The following is a 21,329-nucleotide window of genomic DNA, read 5'->3' as shown; positions in this document are numbered from 1 at the left end:
TGCCGTTCACTCAGTTGTAAAGACTTTGGAAAGTAATCTGCTGGTGTTGAGCTGTTTTTACCCCCATGATGTTTGAAATACACAACATGTTTTGAGTAATATTTATCAGTCAATTGTTGACAACTGAGAGTTACCCATAGATTATTTGACTGACTTCAGTTTTCAGGGTCCAGGGTTATCACATTCGTGACTTAATTTATGTGTTAACTTTTCAAACCAACTGTAGTGCAAGTAGATATGGACAAAAACAACGCAAGAAGCCAAAGGAGTGAACTGTGAAAGATGTGTGTTAGTCGAAATCTTAAGGAGAGTTTTGTTATTGGTTATACAGAAGAATGTATGCTGGTTTGGAGACTGAAGTTGTGAAGTCTAACTTTGGGATTGTTTATGAAATAGAATGTTTTTCAAAAATAAATTGAGCTCTTTGTCTCCTTCATTGCCATGCTTTTGTTTATGTCAGACAGAAAGAATGAAGTTAGTTTTATTATCTTTCTTCCCGCCTTTGATAAAAGCCAACTCCATCTCATGTAAAAAACATGATGTGGAAATAAATAAGCCTGTAGTATTTTTTCTCTAACACCACAACTGGATATGCAAATTTGGAACCAGACAGAGTTTAAATACAAGTACTCTATTGACTAGCTGTGTGACCTTGGTCATTTTTTATTTTATTTTATTTTTATATGATTTTTAAATATTATACTCCATTTACAGTTATTACAAAACCTTGGCTCTGTTCCCTGTGTTGTATTGGTCACACATCTTAACTTTTTCATGCTTCTTTTTCCCCATTTATTAAAATGAGAATTTTAATAGAACCCATCAAACAGGATCATTTTATAATATAAGACATGATAATACTCTGACAGTATTTATAGCAGGGTCTGGCTTGTAGAGGAAGCTCAAACATGTTAGCTATAACAATCATTACTGTTGTTGTTGTTATTATTATTTTCCAACAGCAAAACAAGAGACAGAAGTGCTAAGGTATGAAGTCCTCCTAAGGCTCTTGGGGAGGTCATTAGTTGAAATTAATGTCAAAACACATAGAATAATGTTCCACTCTTCTGAGTCATGTGAGCTTCCTTGTATTTTTGGCTATTGAGAGGAAGTACTTTGCATGGGAGCAGAGATTCAATAATTCCAAAAAGTAAGAAAACATGCCATCTCTCTTTCTCTTCCTCTCCTCCGCTCGCTCTCCAGTGAGGACAAAGCCTTAGAATCGGCAGTCGTCAAGGTCATTAATCCAGTTGAGCAGAGCGATGCCGGCTTTGAGTTCCGAGAGTCTTCCTCCTCTCTGGTGGTGAAAGAGATTCTCCAGGAGGCTCCCGAGCTCATCACCGAGCAGCTGGCTCATCTGCTCAGAGGTGAGAGATGACTCTTTCTATTAAATACTGGAAGGCTTAGTGGAGTGTCTCTCGACTTGCTCATGCGGAAAGAGTGCGATCCATTCTTGGGTTAACAATCCCTTTAAAGACGACGGGAAGCTTCATCAGAGAGGCAGGGAGTAAAGAGTTTGTTAAAGAGTAGCATTATACTGAGTATTAAAAATGTGCGTTTAAAAATAGGCAGGAAGGCTCTTTGCTGTTTCACTAGACAAGAATATTAAATGGAACCGTGGCACCTCTGTTGGGGGGTTGAAGTAGCTCCTCCAGCTGTGTAACAGCTTCCTGGGGTGCCTCCTGCCCCACAGCAGCATGAACAAGGGCCGGAATTGCACATTCCTGCATTGAAATACCTCCTGTACTGAGATATGCTTCGCTTACATAATGCTGTTTGGATGGCAAAATTACGCACCTTTCCTTTTGGTGATATTGTGCAGGGCTCGTAAGTCAAACTGCCACCTCTTTCCCCCCCACCCCCATCTTGTAGGATTTTCCATCTTCACTCAGCCTGCTTTAAGCACTGTGTTCCCCGTGACGCCATCATCAGTGATCCCCCTAATCTCTATTCCATCTTTGTCGGTGGAGCCCACCGCTTCTGAAAAGTGGTTCCCAAGCTGGAAATTGTCAATGACTTTGGTGCCGCAAAATTACCACCAAAATTCCATGTTGTCTCATGTAGGAGAGTTTGGGGGTTTGTATAAAGTCTTTTTCTTTCAACAATCCATCTTGAATATGGTAGACATAGATTTTTCTTAGGAGTATTTGACACAGGAAAGTGGAAAACAGTGACTAACAGGCTGACAGAATTAAAAAAGGAAGGAGAAGCCCAAGAGTATGTTGACAACTCTCTTAAGAGCTTTTCCTTTTGCTTCCTCTGTCTCTACCAGAATTTGGAGGGGAAAAGGTCAAGACTTACATAATTCCTATAAATGTTTAAGAACCAGTGGCCCCAGGAAACCTGGTTTAAATACTTTTCTGGCTATGGACATCTGTAAAGTTGCTTTATGGAAAGCTGTACCTTCAACTAAACTAAGTAGCACAATCATTATCTCTGTAACAGTGGAAGGAAAATAAAGGCAATTGGAGATCTTGTCCAGGAGGGGAGTTGTTTGGCAGTGCAGATGTGTGATGCAGGCAAACGCTAGAGAATATGCTGTTTAAATATTCTGCAAACTAAGAAGCTGGGTTTATTATTCAAAAAATACAAATGTGTCGATGATTAGCTCATCATGATTTTCTATAAACAGTAAAATAATGTCAAACTGTACTACATTGGAACAAAGTTTATGATTTTGTCGACAATGATGACGATGTTCAGATTTAGGGAGCTAGGAAGGATGCTTTTGTTAGTTACCTTAGCTCTAGTCTGCAGAGTTACCAAGAACGAGAACTGTGGTAAAGGACCTTGGTTTTTCTCATCGTCAGAGATTTTTCATAACTTTGGGCTTAAAGTGGCATCAGGAAGCTGGCAGGATAGAGACATCACTTCCTTGTTGCTTGGAAATTGGAAAGTGAGCGGATTCAGTGCCCCTGTCTGTGAAGGCTGCCAGTGCAGAGACTGTCATGAGAAAGTCAGAGTCACTGCAGCCTGGGAGGTAGAAGACACAGGTGGCGTATCACAGTGGAAAGAGGGCTCTGGAGAGCTTTGGCCAAAGTGTGCACATGTGCAGGTGTGTTTGCATGTACGTGGAGGGGAAATGGAACATCACTGAATGGTTTTGCCAAGAGGGAACTAAAGGATGGCGATCCAAGGAATTGGATTTTAAAAAGGTAACTCAAGTGTTCAGAGTAAGAATTGGCAAAGGGTCAATTTTTAAAAGCTCCTGAATCTTTAATAAACATAAGAAAAGAATCAAGTCAAATTTTGCTATATTCACTAAACTCAAACTTAGATTTTATAGTTTTCCAATCATATATGAACACCAAACCTAAAGGGAGGTTTTCTTTAATGCCTATAAATAACTTTAACATTCATGATTTTCATAATGTGAATAGTTCTCTTTCTAAAGGGTTTTTCTCTATAAACAGCTATGATGTTATCATGTCCTAAAATCTGTCATGCTGAGGCACACTGGTGCCCTGTAAATGGATTTCAAGTGGGCCAAGATATTGATCCCCTTAGTCCTTGGAGGGGACCCCAAATATATCTCTTAGCTTGGTATGCTAAAAAAATATAATTTTCAATGTGTTCCTTTATGTGCAAAAGGTTGAACCTATTCTTTTTCAGTCTTACTTGTTAGCTCCTTCTCTTCTACTCAGCTTCCAAGTATTGCAATGCCCTAGAACTTTGTCCTGGATCGTTTTGTAAAGTATCCCTAGGTAGCCTCATTTAGTTCTAAAATTTTAAATATAATACACTGACTGTGACTCCAAGTATCACCAGTCATGACCCCTCTTTAGAATTCCAGGTTCATCTTCAGTGCCCACACGACATCTTCATTTGCATGTCTAATTAGCACCACCACTTCAACATGACTGTAATGGAACCCTTTAGTTCCCTGGACCTCCAGACCTGCTTTTATACCAGTTTCCTCCTATCAGTAAAAAGCATCGCCAACCACCCAATTATTCAAGCCACAGTCTAGGAGTGATACGTGATTCTTTCTTTTACCTTTCCTCCCACATTGAGCTGTCGGCTAGACTTGTTGACTCTACATCTAGAGCATAACCTGAATCCATCCACTTTTCCCCTGATCACTAAGTATTCCGGTCTAAGCCGCCGTTCTGTCTCTCTTTGGCTGATGCCACAGCTGCCTGACTGTTGCCATTCTTCCATAGAATCTATTTCCTACCAAGTACTCATAAAAGAGTAAACCAGTCATGTCACTTCCCTGCTGAAAACCCATCACACTCAAAGCCCAAGCACGCCACCCTCAGAATCCAATACACAGTCTTTCTCCTGCCTATCCCAGCGTCATCTCATGCTATTGTCCCCTTTTCCCATTGTGTGTTCCGGGGATGGGGGCCTTTCATTCCTTCAGATATGCCAAACTCTTCCACTCTTGAGGATTTACACATACGGAACCCTCCTTCAGGGACGCTCGTTTCTGTCGGCTTATCTTTATCACTAGTCTCCTCCTTGCTCTTGCTCCTTCATTCTAGAATGTAAGCTTCATGAGAAAAGAGACCTTCTATGTTTCGTTGACTGCTCCACTGTTCTCATCTCTGGTGCCTGAAGCGGCGCCTGCCATCTAATACACTCTCAGTAAATCCTGCCATCAAGTGAACTGTGCAAGATTGTTTGTATCCTTTCTATTTTTATGACTATATTGATTTAGTTGGTACTATGATATGATCATTTCCATTTCATTCCAGCCCATCCCTCCGATTTTCTTTTTTTTTAACAGCTTTATTGTGGTATGTTTCCTGTACAGTAAACTACACGTATTTCAGACGTACAATTTGATGAATTTGGTTGATGCACACACCCATGAAACCACCATAATCCAGATGGCTAACATTTCCATCACTCCCCAAGAGGTGCAGTTTTCAATTTATTGAAATTTAATTTCTCAATTTATCCCTTCCCACCCCCTTGACCCCCTGGTAACCATAAGTTTGTTCTCTATGTCTGTGAGTCTGTCTCTGTTTTGTAGATAAGTTCATTTGTGTCCTTTTTTAAGATTCCACATATGAGTGATATCATATGGCATTTTTCTTTTTCATTCTGGCTTACTTTACTTAGAATGACAATCTCCAGGTCCATCCATATTGCTACAAATGGGCTCCAATATTCTTAATGTCCAGAATTTGCACATTGTTCCTTTCAGTAATAACCTTCTCCCCACCCCACCCTCTTTTTTTTTTTCAGCTTTTAGGAATCCTTGTTTTGGTATTTTGCAAACATTTGTTTTTATTTTCATCTTTTAATTTTATTTTTTATTTTATATGTCTATTTTATATATGTAATTTTCACCCTTTCATGGCATATAATACATGTACAGAAAAGAATGCAAAACATAAATATATATATGGCTCAGTGACATCTCATAAAAGGGACATCCTTTTAATAATTACCCAGGTAAAGAAATAGAACAAGCTGACCTCTTTGTGCCCCATCCCATCACCACTCACTCCCTCACTAACTAAATCAAGGTAACCAATATTCTAATTTTTATGGCACATGCTTCTCTGCTTTTCTTTAAATTTTACCACTTCTATGTGCACCCCATATCACTAGAGACTGTTTTCTGTCCATTTTGTATATTAGATAAATGGAGTATATGGTATACACCCTCATTGTTGTTAGATCTCCACGTTTGTGTTAAGTGTGACCAGTAATCTGCCATCTATTTATCTGTTATTTATTTATTTATTTATTTATTTATTTATTTATTTTATTTTTTGCATATGTATCCTTTCTTCTTCCATAGGCTGTTTGAAGTGGCTTACAAAATTGCATGTCAATACTATAAAATATGAAAAAAGAGTCAGGGTCAGGAAACATACAAGTATCTAAATTTGGAGGAGTAAAAATAGTATTTTGCATGAAACTTTGACTATGGAGTCAATGAAAAAGTAGAAATATAATTAACTGAAATATTTATATTATTACTGAAACAAACACATACACTAGTTCCTCATTAAAAAATATCTAAATCTAAAGTTTTTTTCCCTTGCATCAGTCTTCTTGAAGTGACACCTTCTAACGTCACAGACATCCTCCAGCTTTGTCACCTGTGACAGCATATTACACAGGAACTGGGCAGAGAGTATCACACACTTGCTGCTCCTCAGTCAGTGAATGGTGATTGTTTTATTCAGCTTCCCCTTCAGTCTAGTAACCTTGTTTTCTGTTCCAAATCTTTTTTCTATACATGCTGCTGTTTTTCACTAAATACAGGAATTTAATACTTAAAATCAGTCATATTGGAATCTCTGTAGTCATACTCACTGCTGTAGCTATATATCAGAATTTTGCATTGTGGGATAATATTATATTCCAATTCTGAGGTAGGACCTGATGATTATGGATGCTGTTAAAAGATCAGTTATATACCAGTTAGAAGTAGGTATTGTCTTGCCGGTGTAGAAATAACCTGCTGCGTTTATCTGATAAACCCCCCATCACTCTGTCACCTGGACCTTGGCAGGAGAGTTAGGGATAAAGGTCAACAGATGACCTAGCCATAGCTAGTGTGTGTTCAGACTTTGCAGGGGGGTTAACAAAGTTGACATAATTGGCGTTTTCTTAAATTAATACTTCTTACAATAGCTAGGTCTTCTTGTTGTCTTTCAGGAGGACATACCTCACACAGGCATTTCAGGATACAGATCATGAGCTCCCCTTTCATCTGAAAAGGCGCAAATTTACTTATGTAGATTACTGTCTTAATTACTTGTGTGAGAAATTTGTCTGAAAAGAGACTGTGCTCATTCAGATAAGATCATAAATGACCCAGATTTTTGGAAATGTGTCTTTTCACTCCTTCACCCCCTCCCCACCTCTGTATTTGCTCTTGTGGTTCCTGTTCCTTTGTTTTCTTTCTCTTCTCCTGCCTTTTCTTTCCATCTCCCCACCTTCCCCACCCCCAACTCCCTACTCTTGCCCTCCTGCTGCTGCTTCTAAGATTTGACTGTTATCATTTTCTAACAAGCTGCATCCTGTCCTGTCTTAAAAGTCACATTCTACAGTCATGGTGGCCTAGAGTTGGTGTTTGGCTGTGCCCTGGGTTTGTGCCAAAGGCAAACAATTGCTTTTCTGCCAGGCTACTCAACCTGCATTCTTTTATTTCCTGCAGAAATGTGTACTAGAGGATTACTGCCAAGTTTAAGGTCTATTGAATTGCTGAATCATCGCACTGGGGGCTTGTGTGCCGACGTGTGTGTGTGTGTGTGTGTGTGTGTGTGTGTGTGTGTGTGTGTGTGTTTCCCAGAACCAGCTGGCAGCGATTAGACTACAGCCACAGATTACCTGCAAACATGATGGCAGGTTCGCATCAAGACCATGCTTCACCCAAAAGGCCTTGCACCTTTATTTGTATAAGGCCTTTACAGAGCCACGCTTCGCTTACAGAGCCATGCAATGGCTTTTTGTGTAGTGAAACAAATAGCAGCAAAATTGTTCCTCACTTAGGATGCGGGAAAACTATGCCCTAGGTCTTAAAGAAACAATTCTCTCCTGTTGGTTGTTCCATTTGAACGTCAGTAAAGAATCGTTGCTTGCTATTTTAGTAGCCTGGATTAACAGCTTCAAAAAGAGCCTTTTAAGGAGATCAAATAAGAAGGGAACAGAGCCAGATTTTTTCTTTTCTTTTTTTTTTTTTTTTTTTTCTCTCTTGCCCAAAGAGTGAATCATCCATCTCCCAAAATGGTTACAAAATCCAAAGGGAATTACGACGCTGTTTTGCTTAAGAAGAGGAAAGGCCTGAGTTGGGGGAAGGGGAAAGAAATGATTTTTCTCTGTTAGCTATAAAACCAGAATAATGCCTCATCCTCGGAGTGTGAATAATTTCTTCTGCCATATAAAGGCAAATTTTATTCTTAAATTCAGGCGTTTTAAATGTAAAAGATTACTAAGCATTTGAATACTATGCTCCTTTTTAAGCCCTTTCCAGGCAAAAATATAAGCTAACTTGTATTTTCTGTTTTTTCTCCTCCCTTCTCCCTCCCCACTCCCTCTGCTCTCTGTTACTTGTTCTTCAATTTTTTGGTTTCAGTGTGAAAAAAACTGATCCCAGGTGAAACAAGGAAAGACTTTTAAATCCCTTCTTTTCGGCTAAGAATTTATCATGCAGAATACGCATTGACTGTGGTGAATGTTTTCCCCAAACAACTCTGACTTCATTAGATCATGTTTAATATTAATGCACTGCAGTCGCTTTTGGCAAGAGGTCCTTTACTTCTCCATTCTTTTGAACAAAGAATATTGTGGTTGATTTTTTTCCTAATGGAATGAGATGTTTGCTACTATTTGATTTTAATTGCTTTCTTTGTTGCTGTTGTTAATCCCCCGTGGCCTATGAATAGCTGGGACACTGGATTTAAGTTTGGTGTTTTTTTTTTTTTTTTTTTTTTAGTTCTGCAGTATTTTCGGGAAGTTAAGCCAACTCTTAGCCAAAAACAGGTTTGATTTTGCTAAGAGGTGCCTCTGGCAGCTCTATATCCTGATACAGATATTTAACTAAGTATGTAGCTAAATGGGTCTCTAAAGTGCAGTAGAAAATTTTGCTATAGTTGAATCCCTTGGATAAAGTTGGGGTATAGCCTTTCTTCTGCAGTAAAAACAAATCAGAGCATAGTGACCATCATTTTGAGCCCCCCCCACTTACATTACATCATCTCCTTTTTAATTGGCAAGCAAACTTAATTATAAGCCAATATCAGGAGTTTCCTTTCATTGAATTATCCTGTAGTGTTCTGTTTAGTGCAATATCTGTTAGATTAATTTCTGAATGCTGCCTTTTTATTTTATGTATTTTAAAATTAAGATCCTCAAATCAAAGGAATTGGATTCTTGGTTTTGACTATAAGCCAGGCACATTTTTGTGAAATTTATTTCTAAATACTTTACATTTTGATACTATCACAATTTTTTTTAAAAATTTAAATTTGATTTTCTAATTGTTTATGATTGTTTATAGAGGTACAAGAATTTTGTAGTATTGACCATGTGTCCAACAACCTTGCTACATTTATTTACTATTTTAAGTTTAATTGTATTACTGTTACTACTTGTATTACTTTACTATTTTTTTAGTGTGGGTTTTCTTGTGGCAAATACTTCCAGTTTATAATTCTGGAAATGCCTTTATTTTGCCTTCATTTTTTTCATAAATTTTCTCTCAGTATAGAATTCAATATTGGCAATTACTTTATATCAGCACTTTGAAGCTATAATTCCATTGTTTTCTGACTTTCATCATTTTAGATGAGATTAGTTCTCAGTTTTATTGTAGTTCTTTTGATAGTAATGTATTTTTTTCTCTGATTTAAAACTTTTTCCCTCTGTAATTTTTAGTGTTTTACTGACATGTGTCTAGAGGTGTTTGGTGGTTTTTTGTTGTTATTGTATTTATTCTGATTTGGGTTCATAATTTATCTTGAATATCAGTGTAGTATCTTTCATTAATTTTGAAAATTAATTGGCCAATGTTTTTTAGTTATTGTTTCATCCCATTTTCTCTTGCCTTTCCAAGGATGACTCTTATTACATGTATCTTAGACCCTTTTTCTATGTCACATATGTATGTCTCTTACTCTCATCACTGTATTTTTATCCATTTTTTCTCCATGCTTCAATGTGGATATTTTCTTCTGGCATATTTGCCAATTCAGTGATTTTTCCTTGGTGAAATCTGTTGTTAAACACATTTTTGAGTTCTTAAATTCACTTGTTAAATTTACAGTTTTTAAATCTCTTTTGAATTTTTAGTTATAGATTCTAATTCTCTTCTGTAATTTTCCAGCTAATTTTTTAATTCTCTCTGGTTCTGCTTTCATTCTCTTCCTCAAGAGTTTCTTCCTCTGGAGTTTCCACTCATTTGTTTATATTTCTCTTATGCTTGATAATTTTTTACTAAATGCTGAATATTAAATATGCAAAATGTAGACCTGATGCTATAGATGACAAAATACTTTCTCTGTGGAGAGGATTTACTTTTGCACCTCAAAGGCAGTTAGAAGAGTGTCAGATAAACTTAATCTATACTGTGTTTGAGCTGATTCAAACCAGGATTTTAGTCTTCATGAAGACTGATCTATTTTTGCTTCACCCTTTTCTTATGGCAGGGCTCAGCAAACTTTTTCTGCATAGGGTTAGATAGTAAATATTTTAGGCTTTGCAAGCCTGTGGTCTCTGTTGCAACTATGCAACCCTGTCATGAAAGCACAAAAACATCCAGGAAAAAATATATAAATTAATGGGTGTGGTTGTGGTCCAGTAAAACTTTATTTGTAAAAACAGGCAGTGGGTCAGATTTGCCCTGCCGACCACAATTTTCCAATCTCTATCCAAGGATGTAGGGAAATTGTCTCCATGGATCTCATCTCAAAACTTGAGATATTTAACAAGACCCCTCTATGGGGAACTCTAAACTCCATGTTTTATCTCCCTACTCCTGTGAAACTTCTGTTAGATCTGCTAATCTCAGTTCATTGGCTACCATATGAATTACCAAACACTCAGAGGGGAAAAGCAACACCAGATGTTGAGTTTACCTCTGTACACTTACCTTCTTTCCCAGATCTTAGCTTCTAAGATAGTCACCTGGGTGACTCTGATGCCTTCACAGTTTGTTTTGTTTTGTTTTTTTTTAATTACCTAGTTTTTCTCTTTGTTCTTGGAACAAGTAATCTGGCAAGTGTATGAAGATCTTTTTTGAAATTTAGATTCACTATTGCCTTAACAAAGAGTATAAAAGTCATCCTTATATTTTGGGTTTTGTGTCAGAAATTGTCGGACCAAAGGGTATACTCAGAATCTAGTTGACTACTCCTCATCCCACCTTTAGTGGTAATTTGTCTTGAATTTGTTCAATTCTCTTCATACTGACTGCTCTTTCCTTGGTTCTCATCTAAAACAGCCTTCTAATTCTCCCAATATGCCTTGTCTAATTCACTTCCTCATGGTAGCCTAAGTGATTCTTATAAAACATAAATTTGAGCATGTTACCTCTCCTACTTCAGACTCTTTAGTGACTCCTCATTTCCTTTAGAATATAAAAGACAAATTTTAAGATGGCTCATAAGGCCCTTCATGACCTGACCTCTATTTACCTCTCCAACCTAATTTTTAAAAATGTTTTCTTTTAAACTGTACTATCTAGTTCTAATTAACTTCATTCCATTCCTTGAACTGGCCAAATCCTCTCCTACCTCAGTGCCTTTGCACATGATCTGCCTGGGTCATGATCTCCCTTTTACCTTGCCTTCACCTTAAGTCCCTAGTTTTCATTCAAGTCTCAGCTTAGAAAATCTTTTCTGACTCCTAAATTCTTGCCTAGATTCAGAGTGCTGTATATTTCTTCACTGATATTTCTTATCCCCTTTATACTGAAATTTTATGTGTTTACTTATTTGTAGTCCCTAAACCACTATAAGCTTCAAGGGGCAAGGCTGTCTCTATTCCAGTCTTGTACATCTAGTACAGTGCCTGGGTCATAATAGGTGCTCAGTAGTTGTTTGCTAAAGGAATGAATGAATGAATGAGATGCTTTAAATGCATTTGGCATTATTTATCTTTCATTGTGATGTTTATATTTATTGAGTTTCAGTATAACCTTATTAGCTGGGAAAACAATATTCTTTCTTTCTTTTTTTTTTTTATGAAAGCAGTATTATGTTTTTAAAATGGGCAAATGGGAACAGAGAGGCCAGATGACTTGCTTGGGATTTTTCAGGATGTTTAATGGTGAATGTGTATCTAATCTCTAGGTTCTATAAGTCTCCAGGTAGATGTCAAGATTAGGTACCATAGTTTTCCCTTACTCACTATTTCATTTATTCTTTTCATTCTTACCACTTACCATTCTTTTTTTCTTTATTTTCCCTCCCCCTGTGATTATCATTAAAGCCACACTGAAAGCTAGAGAGATGGTGACACCATGATTAATCAGTAAGTTTGAGGATTTGTAGAGAGTTTAATCATTCATCATTTAGCAAAGCTTCCCTTTCCCCCGTGACCTCATGTTAGTTTGAGTTTAGTATGCAGGGGAAGGAGATGTGACAGGTGGTTACCCCTCCCATTATGCTTAGAAATTCCAGGAGTTTTTGAGAGGTTGGTTTTTCATATCATCAAATCACTTTGTAATTGAAACCTGTAATTTAGACCTAGCTTATGAATCCTTATAGTTAGATAATAGTAAATAACTTCAAAACTGTGTGTGGTGCCTGGAAATGGGAAATAGATTCCAGATTAACACCTTGTCAGAGTCCTCTGCTACTGACCGTGAGACTATGAAATCATTTAATTGTTAAAAGGAGGAAGTTCCTATGTGAAATCCATAATGTGATGCCTGGAAGCCATCTCCCTGTGAGCTCTTAAAGGGATTATTAAAGGGGAATATTAAATAATATTAAAAAAAATAGTTTGTCATTAACTTCCATGCCAAAACCATTTAAAACCCATGTTTGTTATTTTTGTGTGTTTGTGCGGTGGGGGAAAGAGCTGTGCTTTGTTCCTTTGTCTGTAACTCTGCCGTAGAGTGTGCTATCGTCAGCTCTGCTGTTGAGGTTAACGCCCGGACACCAAGGAGGTAGGGCAGACAGTCTCTGGAGGGTTTTCTAAAAACTGCCTCTTGAGGGTTACATAGTGGAGGCCCCTGGTCCAGGGAAGAATCTGGAAGTCAAGAGACCAGAAAACGTTGACTTTCCTGTCCCCTGTCCTGGCTTGACTGGAAAGTTTAAGGCCCACTGTACTCATGCCTTTCAGGTAGCATCCTTTTCAAGTGGATAGCCATGGAATCCAAGAAGATCTCAGAGAAGCAGGAGGAAGTTCTTTCTCTCCTGGAAGAAAAATTTCCCAGCTTGCCTCCAAGAGAGGACATTATCAGCGTCCTGCAGGAGACCCAGTTCAGTGCTCAGGGTGAGTGACTGTGCCCCCAGCTCTGTCACAGCTCCTGAGGAGGGGAAGTGTGTGGTATGGGGTGTTGCGGGGGCCCCCCAGGGTGAACCTGAGTGCGCCTTCGCTTTCTTCCCTAGTGTTCGTGCTTGTGGAAGACTTTCAGCCACAGCATGTTGGCTCACCTGGAAGCGGGCAGCCTGTTCAGCAGGCTCTCCTCTGAGGCCTTGTGCCTGGATGTGTGGTTAATTCATGCAGCTAATGGGCACCCCAGCTGCATCATTATGTGAAATCCCTGTGCTGGGAGGGTTCTATTTTGAGAATGTGGCAGGACCAGTGTCAAGCACGATGGGATTTCATAAGTCAATTAAATTTAGGGACAAAAAAAAGAAGACTCCTAAGCAGGTAAGTGTTCTGTAGGTCTCGGCTTTGTCAAGAGAGTGGATTCCTTGGCTTAATTGTTTTATAACAACAACAACAACAACAACAACAACAACAACAACAACAACAACAACAACAATAATAAATACCTATAGTTCACTGAGTGCCTAATCTACACAAGATTCTGATGGTGTAACTTTGCATGGATTCATTTACTGTCCTCACGACAGCCCTGTTCAGGTGGTATTGTTGTCATCCCAGATTCCCAGATGAGAACACTGAAGCACAGAAAGGGATCTTTGCTTTCCCGTCATCACTTGCACAGCTGGCAAGTCTATCTTTAAGGTGCATAGGTTTCTCCCTTAGTTCGGGATCCCCCAGAGGGCAGAGCCTGAGGCAAAGCAGTTAATTTGGGAGGTGATCCCTGGAAACACTGAAAGGGCATGGAGTGCTTTTTCAAGCAAGGTAGCTTTGTGGGAAACCAGACCTTCACCCTCCTAGGGAACTCTAGGAAAGAGTGTAAAATTGCACCTCAGTGTTTTCCCACCCAGGGGGAGCAGTGGTGTGTTGAAAGTTGTTCATCAGTGCTCCAAAAACTGATTGTTCAATTTTCAGGAATTTTGTGATTTGGTTGATGTTGGGTTGGCATGTTGAAATCAGCCACGGTGGAAGGAAGTATCAACACCACAGAAATCAACAAACACTACAAATCAGGTTTTGTTACTGGCTGTTAAACATTTATGGGAAAACCACTGGAATGTTGAGGGCTACTCAGTCCCAGGGACTGACTCCCCTAGGGTGGGCTCTGGTGGCCAGAGAAAGGCCTCTGGGAAAGAGAGGCAGGTGTTAGTGGTGGAGGGGCATGCTGGACACAGTGCACTGGGAAAGTCTCGGGAAATGTGGGCGGGGCACCGAGGCACCTGCCACACCTCCTGTTACACGTGCACACGTGTGGATGTACGTGGATGTATGTCTGCATGATGGTATGCATTTTGTCATTCATTTTCAAAACTAGACCAAACTTTTAATGTCACCATATATTTTATAAATCATTTCATACATTAGTATGATAGATTGTGACCTTTTAGTCTTTGAGTTGAAGAAAAGTATTTAGTACCTATCTGTTTCCCCATACTGCTGTGAATGACACTGTTCTAAGCTGGGAGGGCAAGCAGTGGACTCTGGTGTCTTAACGTCCATCTGAGAAGGAGAAATGTACTCTGCTGGGCTTTATTGTGGATCTTCTTCCTAAGAGCTTAGACCTAAGTGGATATAATAATCTAGGGTGGGAAATGTCAAGCCAGACCCTCTCCTGTTTTTCAGTGATAGATTTTATCGAAGCACGTTGGTCAGTTGACTCAAACTATGCCGTTCTGGATGATTTATCCATTTTGGATTACTCCTGCCGTCCTTGAAGGAATCCTATAGCTCCTATTGCCAGAGCCTATTACAAGGGTGACCAACTAAATTATGATAGGTTTAGGGTCACATTTATAAAGTGCATTTGGAATAAAATTACATTTGAAATATGGAGCTTCCCCTAAATGCATCCTGAAAGCAAATTTTGGCCTCATTAGGTATTATTTGGTTATTTGCATGGTTTGCTAGTTTTTTTTTTTTTTGTCATTTACCCACCTCCTCCCTTCCATTCCCTAATTTTGTCTGCTATGGGCTTCCAGTCTGACCTCTGAGCATTTAATCTCCTGGGCTCCCCTAAAGATTACTGACTTCTGACTGTGGTCTGCGGGAAGGGTTAGCAAAGGAAAAGAGGGAGGCTGCAGTATTTCCTCCCTGCTGCCTTCCTGGGTTGGCGCTGAGTTTCTGGCAGCCCCTCTTCTACTGTTCCAGATCCCTCTTTCCTTCCCTGGATCCTCTGCCAGTCTCTGGATGCCTCACCATCTTTCATGTGTTTTCTCAGTCCCGCCCACATCTCTCTAAGTGTCCTGCCATTAAAGAATCTTCTTTTGCATCCTGAGAGGTGAATTCTGTTTGCTGCTGGGATCCTAACTGTTGCAAATATTGTCACTAATGTGCTTTTTGCCCTGATATGTGTGTGTTTATTATGGTTAAAAGAGATGTGAGAGGAGAAATATTGAAATTAACAGGGTGACTTCTTTAAATAATCCCTTGATATTATCAAAAATGCTCCCCAAGTATAACATACTGTTTTTCCCTCTCATGCACAGGTTTAAGTATTGAACAGACAATGCTGAAGGACCTCAAGGAACTTTCAGATGGGGAAATAAAAGTGGCCATTAGTACCGTGAACATGACATTCGAGGTAAGGGTGGGGAAACTTTTTTACACAATTGTGTTCTGAGCAACTGCAATATAGTTCTCTCGACTGCATAAGTTAGTGTTAGTCTTTTGCTATGAGTGCTTCTTTGTGATATATTTGACTGGAAATGCAGGTTATTACTTTGAGTGAAAACCCTATACTAAATCAATGAAAAATGCCAAACCTGGATTCCCAAGATGAGTGCTATTTCATTCATCTCAGTAAAACAAAGCCTAAAACAAACACTCACATTTGTATACACTTGTCTGTACATATATGGATAGCCTGTTTAACAACAATGATTATATGCGTAGGTAGATTCCCTTCCTCTTTCTATGCACTACCCTGCGTTGTCCATAGACTTTTTTCTAAGAAACCAAGTTGTCCTTTGGCTTGTGCAAGCTGTTTGGGTGCGTGTCATTTTGGTAATCAACAGTGACAACGCGAGTGTTGGTAAGAGCCTCCTTCCAGTCTGTTAAGTGAGTGACCCAGGGTGAGTGCTACTCTGGTCTTTGTGTGTTCCCTTGGTAAACGGTCTTTTGTCTACTCTGGGGGTTTTCAATGACTTGTGTGTTAATCTTAATTAACCTAATTAATGGGAATTACATTTTACAAAGGCACAGTTGTACCATGCAGAAATCTGAGTATTTTTTATTGTTACACTGCCTTGATCAAGCTATTCACCTTTAACTGAGGCACTGAACTCTCAAGTCAAGTTTACGGGCATAAAAATTGCAGTATAAGCACTTGTCTTTTGCATTTTAGAATTGTACGTTGCTTTTCTTTTTATTTTTCTCATGGTGGTGGTGACTGCATCAGTGTGTGTATTTCTAGGGAACAGCAGGCATGCATAAGGGTGTCTCCACCTCAGAAAACCCAACAGCAAACCAGGCACCTTTTTCTATGATCTCCTTGTAAAATTTGTTCCTAGTTGATTGACATTGTAGTTCAGCTCGTAGACCCATGTGAGTACCAGGAGGGAGAGTGTTATCACTAAAGATACCCACGCTTGGTGGCAATACAGTGCCTCCTAGTTTACAGAGCACATTCTCATTGCCTGTAGAAACTCAACTGTTTCTATGGACTTTCAAATTGATCAAATGCTCCATGTAATTAGATGATGTTGTGACTCAAAACAAGAAATGCATGCAATTTGGGATGTAGTAACTAGATAATCACCTTCAATTAGAAATCTGCTTTGTGTCTAGAAATGCAAGGAAGACGTGGATCTTGCAAGGGTCAGTAGCTCTGAGAATCATCTCTCCCAGTTCAAGCCTTAGGGTTTTCTTTCTCTTTCCGACCCCCTCCCCTCTCTCCCTTCATTTAAAGGCAACTTATTAGGTTTTAAATGCCTTGTTTGGAATTCCTTTCTAAATTAATGTAGATCATCTTGTAATTGCTTAGGGAACTGTCTGTAGTTAGCAAATTATTTTAAAGCTATTATTATTATACACTTACTGTAGCTTTAATGTACCTTCATTTATATTATAGGGATATACAAATGGCTTTGTCAGATATGTTAAATTGTAAATGTTTATCAAGCTGAGTAAGTGATAAAATGATCATCTTAATCTTGACAGTAATTTACATAGAGGTCCAGTAATTAATCAGGCAGCTAAGTACATCTCTGGAAGAGCTATATAATCTTCTGGGAGGAGAGAGGACATTTATACGTATAAAGAAGGGTGCACAGATTAAACTCTAATCAGCTGAGTGAGAGCTTTTCACTTGTGAATAATGGGGATATTGAATGTGACTGAGAAATGGAAAAGAAATTCCTTAGTAACATTGTATATCTTCTTTGAAAGAGAAGATGCACATTATTTATTTAATCTTTTAGTTGGAGGAAAAATCCCCAAGTTAAAGGCAGAGTTTTGTGTTCTCCACAGATCATCTTAACGATACAGTGGCATTTTCACAGTCTCTATATTTGATTTTATTTCAACATTCCTTCAGCATTCCCGTTTAAAAATCATGACAGGACCCCCACTATCTTATTCTGTGTTTTGTAACTGCTCTTTAAATCTAGACATATTCTCAAAGAAATGTTCTTAATTCCTCTGACTTTCTAAATCTCACTTTGTCATCCAAAGCATGATGGAGACCTAGCTGCTTCACGATGGCTCTTAGAAATTCTCCTTTTTCTATTACCACCCTTTAAACTCGAAAATTTTAGTTTAAATGATCAACTTAGGTCTAAATATGTACTATATCTTTCATTAATTTTGAACTTGTTTCAACTACTTAATCATGGCTAGACGATGTTTTAAGTTACCTGGGGAAAAAGATGGCATCATTGACTTCTGTCTTCCTGACACAGGGTGGGCACATAGTAGGTACTTACAGATACTTAGTTATTAGTCATAAATACAAATACTTAGTGCATGTTGGTGTCTGCCATTTGTTCATTTGATAGCTGCTTTTTATTTCCTTTTACATTTAAGTAAATCAGCTAGGAAAGCAAAGCCATCTAGCTATGCATCTAAGGCAACCTACTTCGTTTCCTTCCAATCAGTTTCAACTATGGCTGAAGGCTGAGATCAGATAGACACAATATGGCCCACATATTATACACAGAAGTGCTTATTCAGCTGTCCAACCATGGAGTTGGGTGACTTTGCAAAACGGTTAGCTATTGTCGCTGGAAGGAATCAACTGGAGGTTCTGTGGGACGTCAGGGAAATGGGAAGGAGGATTCCTTACATTTTCAGTGGTCCTTTGCAGTGTTGCAATCCCACAGTTGTATGTGTCATGGCCTTTATTTGCTTGATGACCCAGTTAGTTTCCTTGGGTGTAAATATTGAGAAAATGAGAAGAATTTGTCTTCTTGCAACATACACAGCATGTTCTTTGGAGGGAACCACTGGTCTGGGACGTAGAAATCACTGCCTCTGTCTAATGGGTTACCTCCAGCCCCCTACGTTATAAAGAGAAAGCCACCAAACCCTTTGTCTCTCATTTTTATTGTAGTCTATCTCACAAATGACAGTTCTTCTAATTAAGGTTGTATAGGTTATTGCAAGATCTACCATCAAAAGTAAATAATTACAGTCACACTGAGTTTCAGTGCTTTGTTCCATACATGAGGTCAGAATGAATGTGACTTTGAAAAGCAGTTGATAAAAAAATGGCCTCACCAGAAGCATGTCCAGAGGGCTGGTTCTTCTTGCAGAGAGGACTTGGGAGCGAGGACCATGGGGAAGACACTGCAGTCCCATTTCGCGTGGCCTCCGGTTCATTCTGAGTCTGAATGTAGCGTGCACCCTGTGGGGCCTGCACATCACATACTGGAATCCACTCCATTCATTATCGCTGTATCTGATCATTTTGCCCTTTTCATTGTTTACCAGTTTGATTATCAGAAAAGAGACATGGGTTGTTTCGATTTTGTTTCAGTCCTTCATTTTAGTGGTGGAAATAGTGGAGAGAAATAAAGGTTGCCAAGTACAAAATCTATGTTAAAAAATTTGAAATAACAAAGCCTTAAAAAAAAAAAGGATTTATGGATGTTAAAGCACATGCTTGATTGGAACCAACTTTGCCTTTATTCTTGTGCCAGCAGAATGAAGTGGTGGTTATACATCCTGGGCCTGCTTTCCTCCTAGTAAAGCAGTATGTCAAGATGTTCAGGGAAAGGGACGCATCCTTCCATTCCGATCCGATAAGGTACCATCGAAGCAGATGAGGTTGCTTGTGGCAGTCCCAAGTGGATAGTCCCCTTGTTAACACCAAGTGTTAGTATGTCTCCTTTAAGCATCTCCCAAAAGGCTGTAAGTCTTTAGCTTCTTCCCTCAGGAAGAACAATAACCAGGCACTGACTTGATCACTTTTGTTATGACCAATCGCATTATGATTTATTCCCGCATATATACTGTATTAGTTTCCTGTCATAACAAAGCACCACAAACCGTGTGCCTTAAACAACAGAGATTTATTGTCTCGCAGTCTGGAGGCTAGAAGTCCAAGATCTGGTATTGGAGGAAAGGTTGCTTCTGAGCGCTTAGAGGAAATCTGTTCCATGCCTCTCTCCTAACTTCTGATGGTTGGCTGGCAGTCTTCGGCGTTCCTTGGCTTACAAAAGCATCCCCTTGGTCTCTGCCTTTGTTTTCACGTTATCTTCCCTTTATGCATGTCTCCAAAATTTTCCTTTTTATATGGATACTAGTCATGTTGGATTAGAGCCCACCCCAGTGACCTTGTCTAAGTATTGTATCTGCAATGACCCTATTTCCAAATAAGGTCACATTCTGAGGTGCCAGAGGTTAAGATTTCAACATATAAATTTGGGGTGGGAGACACAGTTCAATCCATAACATATGCTATTCATGAAAGTAGTCATTTTCCAGACAACTTAGAAGAATAAAACCTATGAGACTGCATGAATGAGTCTGCTAAGCACACTTCATCTGTGGCTCTCACGTGTGTTTATTTCAAATCTATTTCCTTTAAATGAGGAACAGTGGGGGTTTTCAACTCTTGAAATATTGTCTCCCTTCTTCGGAGCTGGAGTCTGAGGGAAGCACTCAGGCCTGTGTTTTCCTCCGGGGTCTCCTCATGACCAGACACTCTGCTATTTGAAACCTGACCAGAACACGTAGGGTGCATTCTGGTAAAGTGACTCAGGCCGCTGACTCATTCTGCCCTGCACGGAGATCACCATGCAAGCTGTAACCTTGAACACTGCAGAAGGAAAAATACCAATATTTCCCCTTAGTGTTCAGAGAGCGGACCAGAACGCATTCCCAAGATTGCTGTTAAATTCCTCCCTGACAAAAGTGAACATTTATTCAGGCTGCAGTGAAACATCACTGAACCATTGCAACCAGTGATTTAAGACTGAGCAAACCAGTCTGAAGCCTGGTTTGCCAAGTTTAAGCATTGATTATGATTTTTCATCATTTGGGCTCAGAGTTTTTTGGAGTTCAGGATGAAAGTGACTTTAGAGTATTTCCCTACCTTATTGTGTCATAAAATACACAGTAATTCTGGGGGAAGCACATATTCTTTTTAATTCACATATTCTTCAAAATGTTCAACGCTTACACTGGAGGTGATTTTTCAAAGCTGGTTGGCCAACCAACAGAAGTAGGTGCAGCCTCTGCCTGCATTTCCTTTTTGGTCCCAGACTGCTGACTCCTACTTGCTAAGGAGGAGTTAACATTTGATGATGAGTTCTCACTGGGTACCAGGCAGAGAATTTGCAAGCATTATCTTATGTATGCCTCCCAGCAACCCCGTGAGGTAGCTGTTCCACACTGGTTAAGGCAGCTCTAGCAGCTGTAACAAGTAAACCCCAAATCTCAGAGACTCAGTACAGAACTTGTTTATTTTTGGCTCATGCAGTAATCCAATTTAGTGTTCCTGCTTGGGTGGCCAGGGGTAATTCAGAGACCATCTCCGACACATGGCTCCAGAGATTGCCTGAGACATCTCCATCCTATCTCTCAAATGGGAGAAGAGCTTGGAGGACCAAAGGTGGGAAGTCTTACAGTTCTTGTCAGGACGTAGCATCTGTCCCTTCTGCTCACATTTCACTGGCCCAGTCCTTTGGTTGCATCTAACTGCAGGGAAGCTGAGAAATGTAGTCAAGCTGTGTGCCCAAGAAGAAGAACCAGTTTGAAGAATAGTCAGTCTCTGCCACAGTCTCCACCTTGGAGGTGAGGAAATTGGAATCTAGAAAAGGTGAATCATTTGTCTCATGTAGAGCTGGGACTGAAATCTGGGTCTGTCCTGCCCAAGCACTGTGTTTACTACTTGGAACATGCTGCCCACTCAGGATGTTAGC

At 39.4% G+C, this 21,329-nt stretch overlaps 1 protein-coding gene across 6 annotated transcripts in view; it reads left to right on the top strand.

The window, feature by feature from the left end:
• Positions 1–21,329, top strand: part of PRUNE2 (prune homolog 2 with BCH domain) — a 233,525-nt gene that overhangs the window by 52,906 nt on the left and 159,290 nt on the right. For all 6 annotated transcript variants that reach the window (XM_045515150.2, XM_074361730.1, XM_074361731.1 and 3 more), the window contains exons 4-6: positions 1,204–1,367; positions 12,757–12,909; positions 15,453–15,547. In XM_045515150.2, coding sequence (XP_045371106.2) covers positions 1,204–1,367; positions 12,757–12,909; positions 15,453–15,547 — 412 coding nt within the window. The remainder of the gene's footprint in view (positions 1–1,203; positions 1,368–12,756; positions 12,910–15,452; positions 15,548–21,329) is intronic.

Source organism: Camelus bactrianus, chromosome 4 (genome assembly GCF_048773025.1).
Source record: "Camelus bactrianus isolate YW-2024 breed Bactrian camel chromosome 4, ASM4877302v1, whole genome shotgun sequence".
NCBI classification, from domain to species: Eukaryota; Metazoa; Chordata; class Mammalia; order Artiodactyla; family Camelidae; genus Camelus; species Camelus bactrianus.
Note: the sequence above shows the minus strand (reverse complement) of the source record. Positions and strands in the feature narration are given on the sequence as shown.